At 34.6% G+C, this 20,872-nt stretch overlaps 1 protein-coding gene across 1 annotated transcript in view; it reads left to right on the forward strand.

Moving 5' to 3' along the window:
* Positions 1-954: 954 nt before the first annotated feature.
* Positions 955-20,872, forward strand: part of LOC111058555 (lysosome-associated membrane glycoprotein 1) — a 32,243-nt gene continuing 12,325 nt past the window's right edge. The window contains exons 1-2 of the mRNA XM_039424706.1: positions 955-1,391; positions 6,797-7,155. Coding sequence (XP_039280640.1) covers positions 1,331-1,391; positions 6,797-7,155 — 420 coding nt within the window. The 5' untranslated portion in view covers positions 955-1,330. The remainder of the gene's footprint in view (positions 1,392-6,796; positions 7,156-20,872) is intronic.

The raw sequence follows: 20,872 nt of genomic DNA on the forward strand, positions 1-20,872 counted from the left end.
TGAGGTCCACGATATAATGGCAGTGTGTGATTTTCAAAGGTGTTGCTATCCTTGTCTATCATTCAACAAGGCAGATGGCTCTATCTCTTTCACGCCTTGCGATGTTGCCACATCGTTTATCAACAATGTAGAAATTCAATTAATTGACAATATATTCAATCTTAATCATGAAAACTTATTATTACATCTTTAAAAAATATCTTTTTGACAAATAAAATATGATCAACTATTTTCAACAATAATGAACAGTTGAATTCATCAGATATACCAGTATCTGATGTTTGGGTGGCGAGGCTGAGATCATTATAACGTGGACCTCACTATAGTTTCAATCTTCATTTGTAGGACCATTGGCCAGCCAGATGAGCTGGGTAGGTCATCACGTCAATATACAATTTCACACAAAAGATTTTGACACCACTGTCACGTCAAAAAATAAAACATATTAAATTAATGGCATAGATGGCTAAACACGGTGATGGCCGCTAAATGTCAACTATAGACTCCTGAAAAAATTCACTCAATGAGTAGTATGATCTGGCACGCAGCCAGGACTTGAGTCTCCTCTTAAACTCACTGTCACTCAAATGACGCACAGATGGAGGTAGCATAAAACATTTTAATAGCGATATTTGGATAACAGTTTTGAGCCTTACTCAGCCTACATCGAGGAACATTGATTTCGAGGGCATTTCGAAGTGAGTAGGCACTCTGCAACCCCCTCAGATGCACTGTCAGATTGATATTCCTAATACCAACCAGGGAAGCAAAGATAAACTGGCTAAAAACTGTGAGAATCCCGAGTCTGGTGAAGAGTGGCCTACACCATTGCCTTCTTGTGTTTGTTGTAGCTGGAACTCGGCAAAGTGAGACTACTTGGTAATTAATCCAGCTCTGTTGCAGCCTCACTTTGTCAGCTCTATAGAGCAGCCTCTCTCTTTCGTCTTCACACTAGGACTTCGTCCATGGCATGTTGCATTTTCATCAGAAATCACAAAAATGATTGAATGTATCATATTAAACATCCAGAAAATTCAAATCCCATTGAATTCGCTTATCGATTGAAAAGTAATATATTTCAATCTCACTGATATTTTTGATCATCACTGCTCATAGGTAAGGTTGGCACTACTTTCCAGAGAACCAATCAGAAAATAGAATTACGTTTATTTTGCAAAACAGTCTCATAGCAGCCATCATTGCAGTAGGTTATAATACTGAAAAGCGCATTTCCGCATCCGTTGTCAGTAAAGTCAGTGTTTTGTTCAGATATTTTACCAATTGAAAACTAATTTTTAGTCTACAGCTTCAAGACATTCTTTTCACAATCATGGCGATCGCAAGACAGTGCTTGCTTGTCACTATTTTTATTGTTGCTACACTTTTTACCGGTGAGTATTTAGTTTTCAATTGAGAGCAATTTTGATGCATTGTTTGCAGCTTATTGATGATATGTTAACTGCGTCTTATTTTATTAAAGACACAACCAACATACCTATTAGTTCATTCTATTTTTATTTAAATTTCCAGCTTTCTCAGTTTTAACTTGTTTATAAAACATAATAGCTAGATTGCATTTCTTAGTTTGCTATTTATGGTTCATTGTTACGCAATAAGTTTTTTGTGTTGTGTGTATTGTTCTATGATTGAACTAAACACGCATTCATTTCATTTTATGTCCTTTTGAGATTGCTGATAGTATTAATTGAGTAAAAGTAAAGAAAAAAAATCCTGATCATCAAAATTTAGTTTTGATGTGAGTTTTCATAATCTTTTTCCCTGTTGAAATTTCCTGTAGACTTTTAAATTCTCTTCACTTTCATGAATGCAATTCTTGATTTCATGGAATGTATAATATATAAAATTGTAAAATAATATCACATAGATCTACTGTAGGCCTACTTAAGTAATGTTAACATCAGCTCATTACCATTGATTTCTAATATATTTCTGCAAGGTTTCCTTGTTACAAGGAAAATCCTTATTTTAATACTACTTCCTTATACATCCTCTGTGAAACTGAATAAACTAACCTACGTTATACATTGTGTGCATTTACATTGGAAACGATGGTTTAATTTTTATTAATGTATAATTGCTATTAAGGCAATAGGTATTCATAATTAATTTAAATTATGTAACCTGGAAAATATAAATTTTATTTTCAAGAAATAATGTGCATGATCATGACGCTTCGGTGTTCAGTTCAAGTCAAGCAATTCTAGTATACTTTTTTAAGTTTACAATTGTCAATTTTAGCCTAATCTAATTGTACAGTTATGCTATAATCTATAGTGAATAGCAATCTGCTAAGATAAAATTTAAGATGCGAGATTCAAGAAGATTAAATTTACTTAATTTAAAAATCTGGTGTGGCGCAATCACACAACTTTCCTTACCGTTATGGAAATTGATCACGTGACGCTAGTGTTCCCGCGCATCTCAAGTCTACTATTCAAAGATTTGAGCCAGCTGGTGACAGGGCAATAACGCTGGAGACACGAGGTCTGCTATCTCTTCATAGTGAATCATTTAATAGAATCAACAGTTGCCAACAGTTTGCAATTGGATAATCACATTTTCTCGAATTTTCAAGCTTATTTTTAATTTTAGGTGAAAATGTTACTGAACATTAATTGTAGAGATTCTCATGCTCAATCTTTTCCACTCGAAATTTTTTGTTTAAATTGTATCTGAAGCCTGATAATTGAGAATCTAAAATCAAACTTTGCATAGATGGGGCGGAGCTCCTGAAATTTTTACAGATGATAGAGCTTATCAATTAGGCTACAATTTTTGGTATGAGTTTGATCAAAATCGTTGGAGCCGTTTTCGAGAAAATCGCGAAAACCCTGTTTTTGACAACATTTTCGCCATTTTAGTTGCCATCTTGAATCGCATTTGATCGAAATTATTCGTGTCGGATCCTTATATTGTAATGACCTTACGTTCCAAATTTCAAGTCATTCCGTTAATTGGGAGATGAGATATCGTGTACACAGACGCACATACACTCATATACACACACACACACACACACAAACACACACATACATACAGACCAATACCGAAAAAACTCTTTTTTGGACTCAGGGGACCTTGAAACTTATAGAAATTTAGAAATTGGGGTAGCTTAATTTTTTCAGAAAGCAATACTTTCTTTACCTATGGTAATAGGGCAAGGTAAGTAAAAAATTAATTTAGCATCAATCAGTAATTGACAAAATGTCCCACTCTTCTTCGAGCATTACAAAATATTTTTTTTTGGGAAGAGTAAATAAATAGATTTTTAATAAAAAGCTTTGAAAACTACTAATTATTGTTTTAAAGTTCTATAAATATTCCACTCATGCCATCAATCATCATGCTTACGCTCTGTGTTTATAAATTTATGATAATCAAGTTGAATTAAATGTCTTTCATTGATATTATTGATCATAAGATACTCTGCCGGATGACAAAAATAATTTGCTTCCATTTTCGACCTTGCTCAACATTAAACTGGGTCAATGTGGTGATACATTTTCAATCTACATCGAGTTGCGTTTTTATTTATAACTGAAGGCCTGCATGAATGAAACTGAATATTGTTTTCATGCAATAATATTGGCAATGACAATTGATTGCATACTGCTTATGAATTCAAGTTGTGCTTGTTATAGGTCTATTCTTGTTAAACAAAGTAGTAGCTTTTTCTTCAAACAAGTAATTATTTTAAGGTGTGACTACATCATTTTGGAAGATAATGAATTTGATTATAAACTCTGTAGTGATAAAATTTTTTGTATCGATTTTTTCAGTCAAGTTATCTGTTTAACCGAATGATAGTTCAGTTTATGAGTGTTTAGAGTAAACCTTGTTTTTCAAAAGATGATTTCTGTTCTATTTTTTTTAATGAGTAACACATGGCTCTGACTCTGTTGATCTATAGTAAGGTCCACATTATAATAGTAGTGGAGAAAGATTGGAGATCAACGTTGCCGATCGTATGTCTTGTCAATGCCTTTTATAGACGCTAGCTGATGACGGTTTATTGATGTATTATTATCTGTTCATTCTCATTTAAAGTAATGAGTTATATTTTATTAAACTAGAAATTTTATTTTTATTTTCATAATTAGGATGAAATATTTTGTTAATAATTAATTCTACATTGTTGAAAGACGATCTGGCAACAAAGCAAAGCGGAAAGAGATAGCGCTATCCGCCTCGTTGAATGATAGACAAGGATAGCAATACCATTGTCAATCAAACACTGCCATTATAATGTGGACCTCACTATAGTTTTACTCATTGTGTGAGTAGCGGCTGGGCAGAAATAAATACCATTGGTTCTTATGGTGACGTTTACATTCTTTAACTCTGCCAATGTATACACTCCCATTAGAATGAATGCTTTTCTTTCCTCTCAGCAGAGCACATACTTTTATTGTGCATTTACTGATGTGTGAGCACCTGTGTAATAGGCAATGGTTGCTTTTTCTCTATAGTCAGGTCCTCGTTATAATGACAATATTTGATTAGCATTGGTGTTGCTATCCTTGTTTATCATTCGACAAAGCAGATAGCGCTATCCTTTCCTTCCAGATCGGTTTTCAACAATGTCGAAATAAAATGAACGGAATAGCCTATTCAATCTAAATCATTATGAAAATTATTTTATAATTGAAAAATATTATATTTTCTTGAAGAATGAAATATAATTTTGAGAATAAAATATGAAAGAATGAACAGTTAATATTACATCAGATATCCTCTATAGAAGGCAGTGGCAAGGTAGAGAATCGGCAAACCTGTTCTCCTGTCCTTCTCTACTGCCATTATAACGTGGAACTAACTATAATAATTTTGTTGTAATTTGGTTGAGTAGAAGATGGAGACAACCTTGATTTATACAAAAATATACTTACACGTGGAATCCGACATCCGGCTTTCCTTGTCGATTTGAGCAAACATATGCTGAACATAAAACCATAGCAAAGATTTCATAAGAAAATGCAAATTACGCCTTCAATCATCACAGCGTTATAGCCTGGTTTTCATTAGAGTTAGTGGTAGAGTTACATGGGCAAGTACTAACTATCTTGTGAACTCTCCCAATGAAAACGTTCATTGTAGAGTACTAGTTTTTAGTAGAGTAGAGTGAGATAGTACTCTACCACCTGCCTTCCCCCACCACCACTTCCCACTCAACTCTACCACTACTAAGTTAATGAAAACAGTCTCGAGCTAGTAGAGTAGAGTAGAGTATCGACATTTCAAGGTTAGTTTTGTTTACTAGACAACATACTTTACCTACTATTCTCAATTGTAGTGAAAACAGTTACTCGTCCAAGTAAGTAGAGTGGAGTTAGCTCGGTAGAGTTAGTATGCCAGTTACTCGACCACTAACTCTACTAGTGAAAACCAGGCTTATGTGATAGTAGTGAGCTCAAAGATGGCGGCCTGAAAAATATTGTTTCGGCGGCCTGAAAAAATCATCACGTTTTGGGAACTAAGGTCTATAGTGAGGTCCACGTTATAATGGCAGTGTAGGAAGATAGGAGAAAAGGGTTGCCAGATCTCAGCCTTGCCACCCAAACAGCTGATACTGGTATATCTGATGAATTTAAATGTTCATTATTGTTGAAAATAGTTAATCATATTTTATTTGTCAAAAAAAAAAAATTCGCCACACTGCACAGAAAGCAGCTGTTTTCCATTCCCTACGTAGATCTGAAAGACATTGTTTGCAGACGACTCTCGTCTGACGTCAGAACAGGTTTCTTTCCGGCCTAGGCCGTAAAGAGTACCCTTCCCAGCCGCTAACATGGAACTAAGAAAGGTGATCAAAAAACTTTTCATTATTTGTGTTCATTATTCAATAATTAAAACATTTATAGACTAATAATATCATCTTATTGTCATTTGAAAGAATAAAAAGTATAAACTCAACCTCCCACATAATTGAACATCATCTTTTAGGTTATTTAGACAAATCAGAATAAGAAATAAATACTTGGACAATTTCCTGATATTCAAATTACCTCAGATTTGCTAGAGCTATCACCTTCCACTTTTGCTTTCGGAAGTGCTTAGTAAACAACTATTCTCATATATATATATATATATATATATATATATATATAATATATATATATATATATTGTTTATTTTTATGTGTGGCGAAAAATAGCGTTTGCACCACGGGCAAAAATGTTTTTCGGCTCTCAATCTTTTCTAGTCCTCGGCCTACGGCCTCGGACTTGAAAACTGATTTCCTGCCGGAAAAATCTCATTTTCTGCTCTAGGTGCGAAATATACTATTTCAAAGATGTGATAATAAATTTTCATGATTGAGATTAAATATTTTGTCAATTAGTTGAATTTCTATAATGTTGATAAACGATGTGGCAACATCGCAATGCGTGAAAGAGATAGCGCCATCTGCTTTGTTGAACAATAGACAAAGATAGCAACACCATTGCAAATCACACACTGCCATTATAACGTGGACCTCACTATACAATAGGTTGCCTGAGTCAATAAAAGGTTATCCAGTCTTTTTGTTCAGCAAAAGTAAGCTATTTGATCTTCTGCGTGCAAACCCCTTCTATTCTTTGGAGGAGTTTTTCACACATTATTTTTAATAAATTAAATCTCAAGTGTTATGAATATTTTATTGACGTTATGACTGTATGGTCCGATAACAAAAGAATTAAATCTATCTTCGTCTACAATTTTTTTTCTTTACTGTTTCTTCATCCCATATTATACATAAATTTTATGTAATATTTATATTTATTATTATTTGCAGGTGCTATACAAGGCGCTGAACCAATCCCAGATTCCAAGACCCCCCCAACAACCCCCTCTACTAGCACAGTGACCACCTCGACAGCTGCACCTGACACAACAACAATCTCAACCCCCGGACCCGACACCACCACCACATCAACCACCGCCAAACCCGACACCACGACCCCTCCGTCCACCACCGCGGCACCTTCCACCACCACTGTGGCACCGTCGACCACCACTTTGGCACCTTCCACCACCCCCGCACCACCCCAGCCAGCCGTCGGCAACTGGACCATCCACCAGGACAACCACACTTGTGCCATCTTCAGGGCCGCCATTACAGTCAAACTTGCCTTCGACGATAAGGCTAACAAGGTAGGTGAAATTGAAACTAGTTAAGAGAACAGTTAGCATAAGAAGATATCCCTTGCTGTTGTGTATCAAGTTGAGACGATACTGTATCATGTGTGGTGATACTGTATCATATTGAGTTGATACTGTATCATATTAAGTTGATACTGTACCATATGTTGTTGATACTGTACCATGTGTGGTGATACTGTATCACATTGTGTTGATACTATACCATGTGTGTTGATACTGTATAATATTCTGTTGATACTGTACCATGTGTGGTGATACTGTATCATACTGTGTTGATACTGTACCATATTGTGTTGTGTTGATACTGTATCATGTGTGGTGATACTTGCTCATACTGTGTTGATACTGTACCATATTGTGTTGATACTGTATCATATTGAGTTGATACTGTACCATGTGTGGTCATACTGTATCATATTGTGTGGTGATACTGTATCATATTGTGTTGATACTGTACCATGTGCGCTGATACTGTATCATGTGAGATTATACTGTATCATATGTTGTTGATACTGTACACATTGTGTGCTGATACTGTATCATTCATGGTGATACCATAGAGAAAAATCTGGTGTGGTACACTCACACGACTTTCCTTGCTCATTGAACTGTAAGCCCCATTCTTAAAGGAGAATAATTTAGGGGAATAACATAATTACGATTGGCAGAAACATATTTGAAACTACGATAAGAGGATATCACATGGTACCGTATAGGTCTTTAACCTTCCGGCAGTCGCGCTGTTGTATAAAGTACAACAGTGTCAGTTTTGTTTTGCTGCACAAAACTATTGAATGGGGTGGTGTCAGTGAATGAGTCACCTATGCATTCAAAAACTTTCTCCCCATCACTCCACTGATTTGCAGTATCAACCGAGAAATAGTTTAGGTGCCATTTAGGGCCGGCTTCCGAGCTCGGGATTTAGCTAAGTCCTAGACTTTAAACAGCTGGAGTCAGAAAATTGGCTTTCCAAAACGGGGCGTAGTCGTAGCTTTTATAAGAGTAGTTGTAGTTTTTATTTTCTCATTTCTATAAATTGAAAACGTTTTTCCTTGACGAAATTAGACATTCCTTAATCATTCAAAATAGCTGAAACTTTACACTATTTTCTCTTTATTTTATTTTGTGTTCAATTTTCTAGTTTTTCGAAATTTAATTCAAACCTGTCTATGACAATGACTGCGACTACGCCCCGTTTTGGAAAACAAATTTTCTGACTCCAGCTGTTTAAAGTCTAGGACTTGGCTAAATCCCGAGCTCGGAAACCGGCACTAAGTCGTGGCAGTGCATGAGTAGTGCATATGATAGGGAAAGAGATTGCCAACGAACCAATATCACAGAATTTTTGGCTTTGCTTGGTGTACCTTATTGGGCTACGAAAAGGTAATCATGCAAATGTTCATAGGCGTAAAATAATCCAATGGGATGGAAATATTAATTATACAATTAGCCTAATAATTATGTTTTGACAGTAGAGTATATAACACATAAAAAATAGGATGTTGTAAAAATTGCAACACGTGACTGATCGTGTGATTGAGTAGGGCGCGACTTCCGGAAGGTTAATGTTGCAAATTCCAAGCCGATTACTGTCTATTATTACTGTTTTCTTGAGGTGAAAGTGTAAGAACGTCACTGTATGAGAGACTACCAGCCTCACATAATTTCACCAAAAACAGCTACTAAGGACTATTGTCCTATAATATTAAGCAAGCAATTTCTGTTTATATATATATTTGTATGTCACCGGATCTCACACGAAATTTGGAACAAAGTAGGTTTATTATATAGAAATTCGATTGCACTAGGTCGTCTCATCCCTGGGTTAACTCGCTGAAGGACATTAAAAGGATTTCATCCTTTGAAAAACAGCTGAAAATTTCGTCGTCTGTCGATAATAGAAGTGAGTGAGCGAGTGCGTAAGTGTGAGTGAGACCAAATTATGCCTCAGCTGTTGAACTATTCCATCCAATCCGCTGGTCTCAAGAGAAAAAAATCTCGTGTGGCGCACGCACACTACTTTCCTTGCCGTTATGAAAATTGATCACGTGACGCTAGTGTTCACGCGCATTAGAGTCTACTATTCAAAGATTTGAGCCAGCTGGTGATAGGATAATAACGCTGGAGACACACGATGTGTGCTATCTCTTCATAGTGAATGATTTAAGAGAATCAACAGTTGCCAACAGTTTGCAATTGAGTAATCACATTTTCTCGAATTTCGAGCTTATTTTCAATTTTAGGTGAAAATGTTACTGATGATTAATCGTAGAGATTTTCATGCTGAATCTTTTCCACTTGAATTTTTCTGTTTGAATTGTATCTGAAGCCTGATAATTGGGAATCTAAAATCAAACTTTGCATAGATGGAGCGGAGCTCCTGAAATTTTTACAGATATGGGACTTGTGGCAGTTAATACAGCTTATCAATGACTATTTTGGTTTTAAATTTGATCAAAATCGTTGGAGCCGTTTTTGAGAAAATCGCGAAAAACCCTGTTTTTCACAACATTTTTGTCATTTTAGCCGCCATCTTGAATTGCATTTGATCGAAATTGTTCGTGTCTGATCCTTATACTGTAAGGACCTTAAGTTCACACACACACACACACCACACACACACACACACACACACACACACACACACACACACACACACACACACATACAGACCAATACCCAAAACCCACTTTTTTGGACTCAGGGGACCTTGAAACGTATAGAAATTAAGAAATTGGGGTACCTTAATTTTTTTCGGAAAGCTCGGAAATACTTTCCTTACCTATGGTAATAGGGCAAGGAAAGTAAAAATACTAGTAGTTCTGTGAACAGTAGACCTCACGCAGTATTCTCATCCACAAGTATCTGATTGAAACTATAGACCCTTCGGAAATACATCAATAGACTGGCTTCTCCACACATCTGTGTAATCACTTGTCAGCTGATTTATGATTAATAATTCTATAGTCTGATTTTTACTCTAATATTGGCGTATGAAGGAGGCTCCTTTTCCCTTTTATATTATCCTTGAAATGCAAAATTTCCAAAAACCTTGTATATACATCGACGCGCAATTAAAAAAGGAACATAGGCTACCTGTCAAATTTCATGAAAATTACCGCGTTTCGCCGTAAATGCGCAACATATAAACATTTAAACATTAAGAGAAATGCCAAGCCGTCTACTTGAGTCTTAGACCTCACTTCGCTCGGTCAATTATCCGGCAAGAAATTATCGATGAGAGTTAATTTAGACCAATTGTCAAGTTAATCGATAAGTGTCAAGTTGGACCATTGCGGAGCACGGGTTATCTGCCAATCAACAATAAATAAAACAGTGTAAAAACCTCCGGGTAGCAAGTCGTTATTTTCAAACTTGTTTTCGTGTCATAAATATATTGTTTTTTAAACTGCATGCCATATGCTTCTATGAGCAACATTAACGAAAATCGTATGAGTTTTCATTTCCCCTTGTATAATATTGCGCAATGTTGTAGGAGGACTTGTGAAACCTTGCTTTCTTTTCTTGTTGTGGGGCTTCTCTGTGTCATTGAATCCATTCACAAGTTGTGCCGTAATTTGAGCCGGTTGACGTTTCGTGTGAAAGAACTCTGTTATCGATATTTGAATTTCTTTATTTGTTTTGTCTCATACAATCCGAACAAACAAACTCAGTGAGATAATTCTCTTCTCTTTTTCAATGAATTTATTGTAGATAGTAAACTAGTTTTTATCAATAAGTAGCATTTAGGATCAAAACATATTGGAGCGGTGTAGGTAGAGTTTATCAGAAATGGTAAATGAGAGTGTTGAAATAATGAATATTTATCTTAACGTCTCAGCTCTCTTCCACCTTCTACCCTACCTTCGCCGCTCCACTATGTTGTGACTCATTTGAATGTATGCGTTATATTTAACAGTCTCAGCTACCTTCTCTGATACACTATATCAGGCGCTCCGCAACTGTTATCCAATAACTACAATCGGAGGATTGTAATCCACAAACAAACAATTCAGAAGCTATTTTACGACTTGAATAAGGAAATAAAAAAAGAGTTTTATTCCAAACCAACCGCTTTATCTTGACCAAATACAAAAACCTCTAATCTAAGCTGGAGTAACATCAGAGTTGAACTCTGTTCTCTGATGTTCAATAAAAGAAACTCGCACATGGAATTAGGCTTTTTTTTATTGAATAGTGTTTAATTGAAAAGAAACAGCACATAAATTATGGCGACAATGTTAACTTTGAGAATAGAAACAAGTTTTGGACCAGTAGACTTTTGAACCTTTCATATTAGGCTGGTCACACACCGATTAGTCAAGACAAGACTAGACACGTTCAGTCACAATCCTTCACACTGATTAGTCATTGCAATTAGACATGACTCCATAAGCAACTATGTAAAGTATTGTGACTAAACGTGACTAGTCTTGTCTTGACTAATCGTTGTGTGACCAGCCTTAATGTGTATTATTATTAGCACTGATGAATGAAAAAAATTATAATTTAAAGATAACTAATAGTGATTTATCCAATCACAAGATCAAAAACTGCTGTATAATTGACCGAGCGAAGTGAGATCTAATATTCAAGTCGACGGTTTGGCATTTCTCTTAATGTTTAAATGTTTATATGCTTTTATGTTGCGCATTTACGGCGTAACGCGGTAATAGATTTTCATGAAATTTGACAAGTATGTTCGTTTTTAAATTGCGCGTCGACGTATATACAAGGTTTTTGGAAATTTTGCATTTCAAGGATAATATAAAAGGAAAAAGGAGCCTCCCTCATACGCTTATAAGAAGCGTAAAGGTAAATGTACCGTAAAAATCAAACTATAGAATTATTCATCACAGATCAGCTGTCTAGTTGACTATAATACTACCCGTTCAAAAACATCAAACATCTTGAAAATTGTATCTTTCCATCCATCAACGTTGTAGACAGTTGCAGCCAGACAACAGCACTCACACTCACAATCCGGGACGACACGTCACGGTACGATGTAGGACAGAAAGCTCTATGTTTATTTAGGATTTTTTCTAGACATTTTCAATTGATAAATTATTTATTAATTTCTGAGAAAACATAACAACAGGTCAATGTAACTCACTGAGCGCGAGGTCTACTGTTTACAGAACTACTAGTATTAATAGATAGATACAGATCTAAATTTGGAAAGTTGAAGAGAGGAGTGCCGCAGGGAACAATTATTGCCCCGATATTGTTCTCATTATACATCAACGATCTCCCAAGCAATATAGAAGGAGCCAGCAGTGTTATGTTCGCCGACGATGCCAATTTCCTCATTATAGGAGATACTAATCAGGAGTTACAACATCGAGGAGAACAGGTAGTAGATGGCATCCACAATTGGTGTGAAGCAAATGCTCTTAAGGTGAATATCAAGAAGACATGCTACCTCAGCTTCTCCATAACTCATCTCAACACACCAGTCATCTTTGATTTTGGAATTGATCTCCAACAGATCGAACCGGCAAATGTCTGCAACTTCTTGGGAATAAAAATGGATTCTGGATTGAAATGGAATGACCACATTCACAACTTAATGAAGAAACTCAGTAAGGCCACATTTGCAATCTCTAGACTGTCAAAAACAATGCACCAGCAAATAGTATTTTCGGCGTACTACGGTTACTTCCAGCCTCTCCTTACCTATGGGTTGCTGTTTTGGGGCACGTCACCAGAAATGATCAGAGTGTTCAGAGCGCAAAAAAGAGTACTTAGAATAATGCTGAAGAAACCACCTAGAACATCATGCAGAGCATTATTCCGAGCAACAGGGATACTCACTTTGCCTTCTCTGTATATTCTCGAATCCGCGGCTTTCGGCCTCAAACACGCATCATCGTGGTCAAGAGGTGCCGACCTCCACAACTACAACACCCGATCGAGAAACTCATACAGGATACAACAACACAGGACGGCGTTTTATGAAAAAAATCCTAGTCACATCAGTAAGAAGATACTCAACTCCCTGCCTCAACACCTTAAACATATGGACAATTCAGTGAATTTGAAAAGTAGACTGAAAGAATGGTTGAAAGAAAAATGCTTCTATAATTTAAATGAACTAATAGCTTTAAACAATGTATAAAATTTTATTATGTAATTGACGATTGCCATACAATTTTATTGTACATGCAGTGATGGAATAAATTCAAAATTCAAATATTTATTATTTAGTAACAGTCTCATTTCCAATTTAAAGAATAATTAGTAGAAAATGAATCAAACTTTGTGTGACTACCAAGTTATTCTTGTTTTTTCATTCTATTTTTTTGTTTCAATTGATTTATCTGTTTTTTTTTAAACCGTCGACGTAAAACCCGCGATTCAAGGAAACTGGTTGATAACTTTGGTTTTGATTTCCTGTCTAGTGAAGGCGAAAGCATAAATTGGCAGCTATTAATGGCGAAGTCTGAGAAAGCGGCGCTTACTTTTTAATATCACTAGTAAAACAATGCAAAACTCATAATTTTTCATTGATTTTGTAGTGTGAAGTAATGGAAACAGATCAGCTTTAATCAAGATTGAGGCAGAGTAGGTTTTTGCTGTAGTGAGATTCAGGTTTGAGTGTCAGTATTACGTATAAATATGATAGCATAGATTCTCATTCAACCAAAGACCTTGAAGAGGTATAGACCCACAATGCCTATGCCTTCTCAATGATAGCTCTTACTTGAAATTGAAGGCCGCCATTGGGGTATTTTAGCACGAGATATTATATAGTATTCATTTGTAATACTATAGATCACAAAGCCATTGGTGGCATTGGTATGTAATAATCTTAGAGCCTTGTACACACGTCCGTACAGATTCGCGCGAACAATCGTATGTACACATGCCTCGGCATTCACTATACGTCCTTGTGGACGCGTTCCACGTATGCCACGGCATTCAAAAAGCTATCTGATTTGCAGACGACACAATGACATGGTAGATGTGAATTTTCCACAACATGACAACAATGGCGTCATTGCATCATTGAAGATAATTATCACAAAATGCAGCTGTATCATTTTATTTTAATGACTTATAGAATAAAATCGAAAATAAAACTTAACAAACGATGTTATTGGGTTGAACGATTGTAGGTTGAAGTAAGGAAATAAATTGCTACATGACATACGATATGAGATTGACAATTCAAACTTTATTAGGATGTCAAAACATTATCTTGTTAATATACTGAATCTAATTCAACTAGTTATCCAAACAAATGATACCATCATGAGGGAAGCAATAACTTTACAAGAACGATTGGCTCTAACTTGAGATTCTTGGCATTAGGCGATTTATTTGTTGGTTTCCAATATCTATTCTGAATCTCAAAAAACAAGAAAATTTCCTACAATAATTCCAGAAGTTTTGATGACCTAATCAAAGCACTTAACACTGTCCCACAAAAATTGACAGTCTTCCTTAACGAAATTAGCCATAAATTGAATCAAATACTAAATTGCTGCCCATTTTAAACTAACTCTGCTCATACACATGACAAAACAAGATTCTCCAAAAGATTAGCTTCAAGATTTACCTTCAAGGAATACTAGTTCAAAGTTTGAATAAATCTCTCTATAGATAGCCTAGCTATCTAAAACGTATAATATCATATTGAAGATTACAACTTTAACAACTCTGATTGATAACATAAAGCAAACGAAAGATGATTTGATAGCCACACTAAAATAATATGTGAGCTATACTTTTTTGTAGAAACCCTGTAGAGAAGCTATTTTTACTCAAATTATGCAGTTTCTAAATTTGTTAATCATGATACAAATTATATACTCCATGCATGTTTCTTTTTAAATATTTGACAATCCACATATCCTACAAAATTACAAAAATCCTGCAATTCACATTTAGTTATTGGATCACAATTTGATTTGTCATTCATTAACCTAATTCAATGGAATTAGGTTATGACGTCTTCAATGTTTACGTTTTGCCTCACCCGTATGGCAAAAACGCCCACACGTACATTCAATGCTCGCCCGAGGCGCCTTTGAGCACGCCAAAATACCGACAGGGTTCCGGTTCGCCCACATGCCTCAGCGAACAGTGTCCAGACGTACGAATGCAAGCCTATACACGTATGCTCACCCGAGGCAAACGTACGTGTGTACACCGTTTATGGGTTGCCCCCTCAATGGCGGATTTCAATTCCAAGTACGACACTAGCGCTGCATGTGAGTCTATGCATCTTTAAGGTCTTTGCATTCAACCGATGATACTAGATGCGGCTGGGCTTTTCCAAACTTTTCTAGGTTACGATACGATAGTAGATTTTCTTCAATGAAATATAAGCGGTGTAGAAATTTCTTCTTATCTTGCTCTTCTCCTTGTATTTTTTTCTATATTCCTCTTTATCATCTTCTATTTCTTCTGTTATCTCTTGAACCAATTCGTGTTCCTTTTTCGGGTTTCTCATACATATTTTCCTCTTATCTTCTCCGTTTCTCTTATTCTATACTAGCAGGTAACCCATGCTTCGCAAGGGTCAAATTGAGAGCTTGACAAACTGAAAACTTGACCAACTGGAATTTTGAAGAATTGAAATTAGGCCTTTAACCATCCTCGGTAGAATGAGAATCTATATGCAAAATTTCAAGTTAATCAGTTGAGTAGTTCAGATGTGATGATGCGTCATTCGTGTATTTCCTATCCCCAACGTGTATAAGTCAATTCTTTCCTTCATTATATTATAGATCTGATAAAACACTTATTGAAATGGGCTGCTTTTAAATTAATAAAACAAAATAAAACTTGTAGCACCCTTTATTTATTTTAAGTTTTTTAATAAATAAAGGGTGCTACAAGTTTTATTTTGTTTTATTAATTATAGATCTGCTATCGTATGGACATGTATAGTTCTTCTATAGGGATTAACAAATTTTATTAACAAATATCCATATTATCATAGAGAAATAATATCGTAAATAGATATCCCATGGTATAGGACGTTTATGTCGCAACTTTTACTGTTATCTCAAGCCGATAGTCCACATAGTTCTTTCCCGTGAAGCTGTGTGACGCTCGTAGTCTCTTATACTGTGCCGTTCATACACTCTCACCCCAACAAAGCAGTAAAAATCGACAGTAATCGGCTTGAGATAACAGTAAAAATTGCAACATGAACGCCCTATACCATGGGATATCTACTTACGCTATTGTTTCTCTATGATATTTTACAAAACAGTGTGATTCAAGTTATAAAAGTCAGTGAAAATGATAAGACATCATAGTTCCCGTTTTTCTTTTTCCACCGCCTTCTATAGTAGGTTGCTGTGATTAAAGTCATCCGGGTGAATCTGATTTGAATATTAATCAATGTTGATTCTTCTTATTAAATAAATGTTGATGATTAATTTTATCTCAAATGCCAAGAAAATATATCTTCAATATTAACTCGTAATGATAATCCGGGTATGTCTGGTCTGAATATTAATTATTGTTTATTCCTCTCAATAAATAGACTGTAATGTTACAGTTTGTCTGATACATTATCAGACATTATGACATATGTAACATTACAAGATAGATGAATAATAATAATAACTAATTATATCTCAAATACCAAGCAAACATATCTTTCCAATATTAACTCGTAATGATAGATATTCATAATTGAGATTAAATATTTGGTTAGTTCATTATATTTCTACATAGTCTAAAAAACAATTTGTTAATTGTTTGGATTTGGAAAAGGATGTAGTCATCTGCTATGTCAAATGATAGATGAGGATACCAAACTAATATTAATCAGGTCCTGACTTTATAACGTGAAACACATTGTAGGAAAATGGTTTTTGAGATAAAGGTGAATTCCTAAAGATAGTTTATCGTTGCTATAGTGAGGTCCACGTTATAATGGCAGTGGAGAAGGATAGGAGAGCAACGTTGCCGATCCTCTGTCTTGTCAATGCCTTCTATAGACGGTAGCTGATTTAAGTTTATTGATGTAATATTAACTGTTCGTTCTCATTTAAAATACTCAATTATATTTTTATTTAAGCAAGAAGTTATATTTTTCAATAATTTCGTAATGAATTTGCATAATTAAGTTGAAATATTTTGTTAATTGATTATTAATTCTACATTGTTAAAAAACTGAGTTAAAAACGGTTCATTCTTATTTAAAATACTCAATTATATTTTACAATAATTTCATAATGAATTTGCACAATTAAGATGAAATTTTTTGTTAATTATTAATTCTACATTGTTAAAAAACGATCAGGCAACTGAGCAAAGCGAGAAAGAGATAGCGCTATTCGCTTTGATGAATTATATCATATGGAATACAAATTCAAACGTGAACTGAGTTTGTCAACATTTAAAACAAGTGGCATCAGGTACTTGTGGATGAGAATACTGCGTGAGGTCTACTGTTCACAGAACCACTAGTTACTGTCTATTTTTACTGATTTCTTGGGGTGAGAGTGTGAGAACGGCACAGTATAAGAGACTACCAGTGTCACATAGCTTCATGAGAATAACTACTAGGACTATCGGCTTGAGTTGAGAGTGAAATTTGGAACATAAATCCCCTATACCGTGGGATATATTCTTATGGTATCTTTCACTTATGATACAACGTACAAGTATAACTTAGTCCTCGTCTTTTTCTTTAGGGCTACTCTTGAATATAAATAAAAATATAAATCAAATAACGTTATAATCATGTCTGATTTTAGAAGATATTAACAGGATTAACCAATAACATTTCCTGTCCCGTATTTTGATTGATAAATTAGTTCAAGTGAGGTTATGCTTCCATTTCTTACAATTAACACATTCATAAATACCTACATCGTAATTCAATAATTTATTTATTCAATCATTCAACATAACATAGCACAACTTACAGAAAAGTACCAAAGTCTCAAGCCTAGAACGGTACCAATAATAATATAATAATTAATATCGGGGCACCGAGCTTCGCTCGTTATCCTATTATATTAAGCGAGCAACTTCTGTATATCTGTTTATATTTTTTATCTGGTTATTTATGTTCAACGGATCTCGAAAACGGCTCTAACGATTTTCACGAAATTTGGAACATAGTAGGTTTATGATATAAAATTCGATTGTACTAGGTATCATCCTTGGGAAAACTCGCTGAAGGGCATTAAAAGGATAATTCATCCTTGGCTGAAACAGCTGAGACTTTCGTCGTCTGTAGATAGTAAAAAGTGAGCGAGTAATTCTGTGGAAAATCAAAATATCGCATCCCCGAAATTCATAAACTGACGTATATAGCCAGCTGTAAAATGTAAACACGACCTAAAAGATACAGAAACCTTAATGGTTTGAAAGGTAAAATTATCCATAATTGATCAAAAAATAATTATTATATATTTAAAATAAAAACGTATTTTCGCGTTGTTTCCAAATTCATCAAAATTCAGGGGAGAAACAGTTTTGGGCTGTGCATGTTAGTCCTAATAAGTTAATTTTAATTAATAATTTTAATATGTTAATGAAAATGTTAATTAATTTTAATATGTTAATTTTAAAGAATTATGTTTTGCTCATCAATAAATGAATAACGAGCGATGCTCGGTGCCCCGATATTAAATATAAATAACCAAATATAAAAATTTATACAGAAATTGCTCGCTTAATATAATAGGCTATAATAATAGCAAGATAGCTAGTCGGTAACCCAAGTGAAATCGGTAGTAATGAAATGAAAGCTATTTATGGAGCGAGAAATTCATCATTAGAATAACGTGGGATCTGACTATTGAAGTGACATGGATGAAAATATTGGATTAAATGGATTTCTAATGTTGTATTTGATTCAAGAAATATCAATATTGAGAACTGTGTTGTCTAGAATCTAATAATTGTATTCTTCAATCATCTACAAACTTCTAACACTGTAGGTTTGTTTGATTAATTAAATTAAATTCTGAGTATATGTTTAAGATTTAAAATGTTCAATAATTAATACAGTATTTTCCAGTTATCAATTTATTATTTATTTATACATTGATACATATACAATATAATTCTCAACTATGAATGATTGGGGAAGGAACAACAGGCTTAAAGCCCAAAACTGCTCCTTTCCCAAATTTGGATAGAAATTGTCCAAAAATAGGTTATGTTTACTTACACTTTATGATTTTTGTCCAATTTTGAGTCCCAAATATTCATAAACTAGGAATTTAGAAAAGATGAAAACCAAATTAAATAAGAATACTTCACTTAATCACCACTGATAACAATCAATGATGGTTTAGTGAAATTTTTATTTAATTTGAGTTTCAACATATTTAAATTCTAAATTCCTAGTTCATATTAATAATTTGAATTCAAAATTGGACAAAACTTTTGAAGTGATGATATTTTTGGAAAATTTCTATCCAAATTTGGGAAAGGAACAGTTTTGGGCTTTAAGTATGTTGTTCCTTTCCCAATCATTCATAGTTGAGAATTATATTGTATCTATCAATGTATAAATAAATAATTAAAAATTAATAAATATGAATCGAGAACTGTGTTGTTACTACCATAGGTAAGGAATGTATTGCTTTCCAAAAAATTAAGGTACCCTGATTTCAAGTTTTCTATACGTTTCAAGGTCCCCTGAGTCCAAAAACATGATTTTTGGGTGTTGGTCTGTGTGTGTGTGTGTGTGTGTATGTCTATGAACACGATAACTCCATTCCTAATCAACCGATTGACTTGAAATTCTAAACTTAAGGTCCTTATACCATAAGAATTCGACAATAAGAAATTCAATAAAATTGAATTCAAAATGGCGGATAATTACTAAAAAAACATGTTTTCACGGTTTTCTCGAAAACGGCTCTAACGATTTTCTTCTAATTCATACCATGGATAGCTATTTATAATCCCTATCAACTGACATGAGTCTCATTTCTGGGAAAATTGCAGGAGCTCCGTAATATTCTTGAGAAAAATGGCGGATGATTACTAAAAAACCGTGTTTTTCACGATTTTCTCAAAAATGACGACCGATTTTTTTCAAATTCATACCCTGTATAGTTATTTATCAGCTCTATCAACTGGCATGAGTCTCCTTTCTGGGAAACTAATGGGGGGTCCACCCCATCCTTGAGAAATGGACTTTGTAACCTCCTTCTCGTGTAGTTCATAAAAAGAACACATAGACGAGATAGATTTCATCTGTAGAACAGCTGTTTCGACGACTTTGAAAAAAATCATCAAATTTACACAAAGGAAAAAGTACTCTGAAAACAATATTATATATACACATAATATACAGAAGTCTGATCGTAGTTTCAAATATGTTGCCGCCAATCGTCATTATGTTATTCCCCTGAATTATTCTCGTTTAAGAATGGGGCTTACAGTTCAATGAGCAATGAAAGTTGTGTGAGTGTACCACACCAGATTTTTTAGAATCGTATTATAATATTTCATCACCAGCTAACAGAATCAAACTTAGTGCAATGAATAGGGAAAGTAATGAATATTTTATTTTACGGAAGATATGTTTGAAAATAGATGATAATCTTGACCTGTCTCGACCTTGACCTGATCGAATGGAATTTAGTTGGTCGAAACGGCGTTAAAATTGCCATAATCGTAATAATTACAATGATAACCCATACTGCCAACTAGCTATTCACTTTCAACTGTCAGAGATTTGCTTCACAGAAGCTGTTGGTTCTATTTATGA

This window comes from Nilaparvata lugens, chromosome 3 (genome assembly GCF_014356525.2).
Source record: "Nilaparvata lugens isolate BPH chromosome 3, ASM1435652v1, whole genome shotgun sequence".
In the NCBI taxonomy this organism is placed as follows: Eukaryota; Metazoa; Arthropoda; class Insecta; order Hemiptera; family Delphacidae; genus Nilaparvata; species Nilaparvata lugens.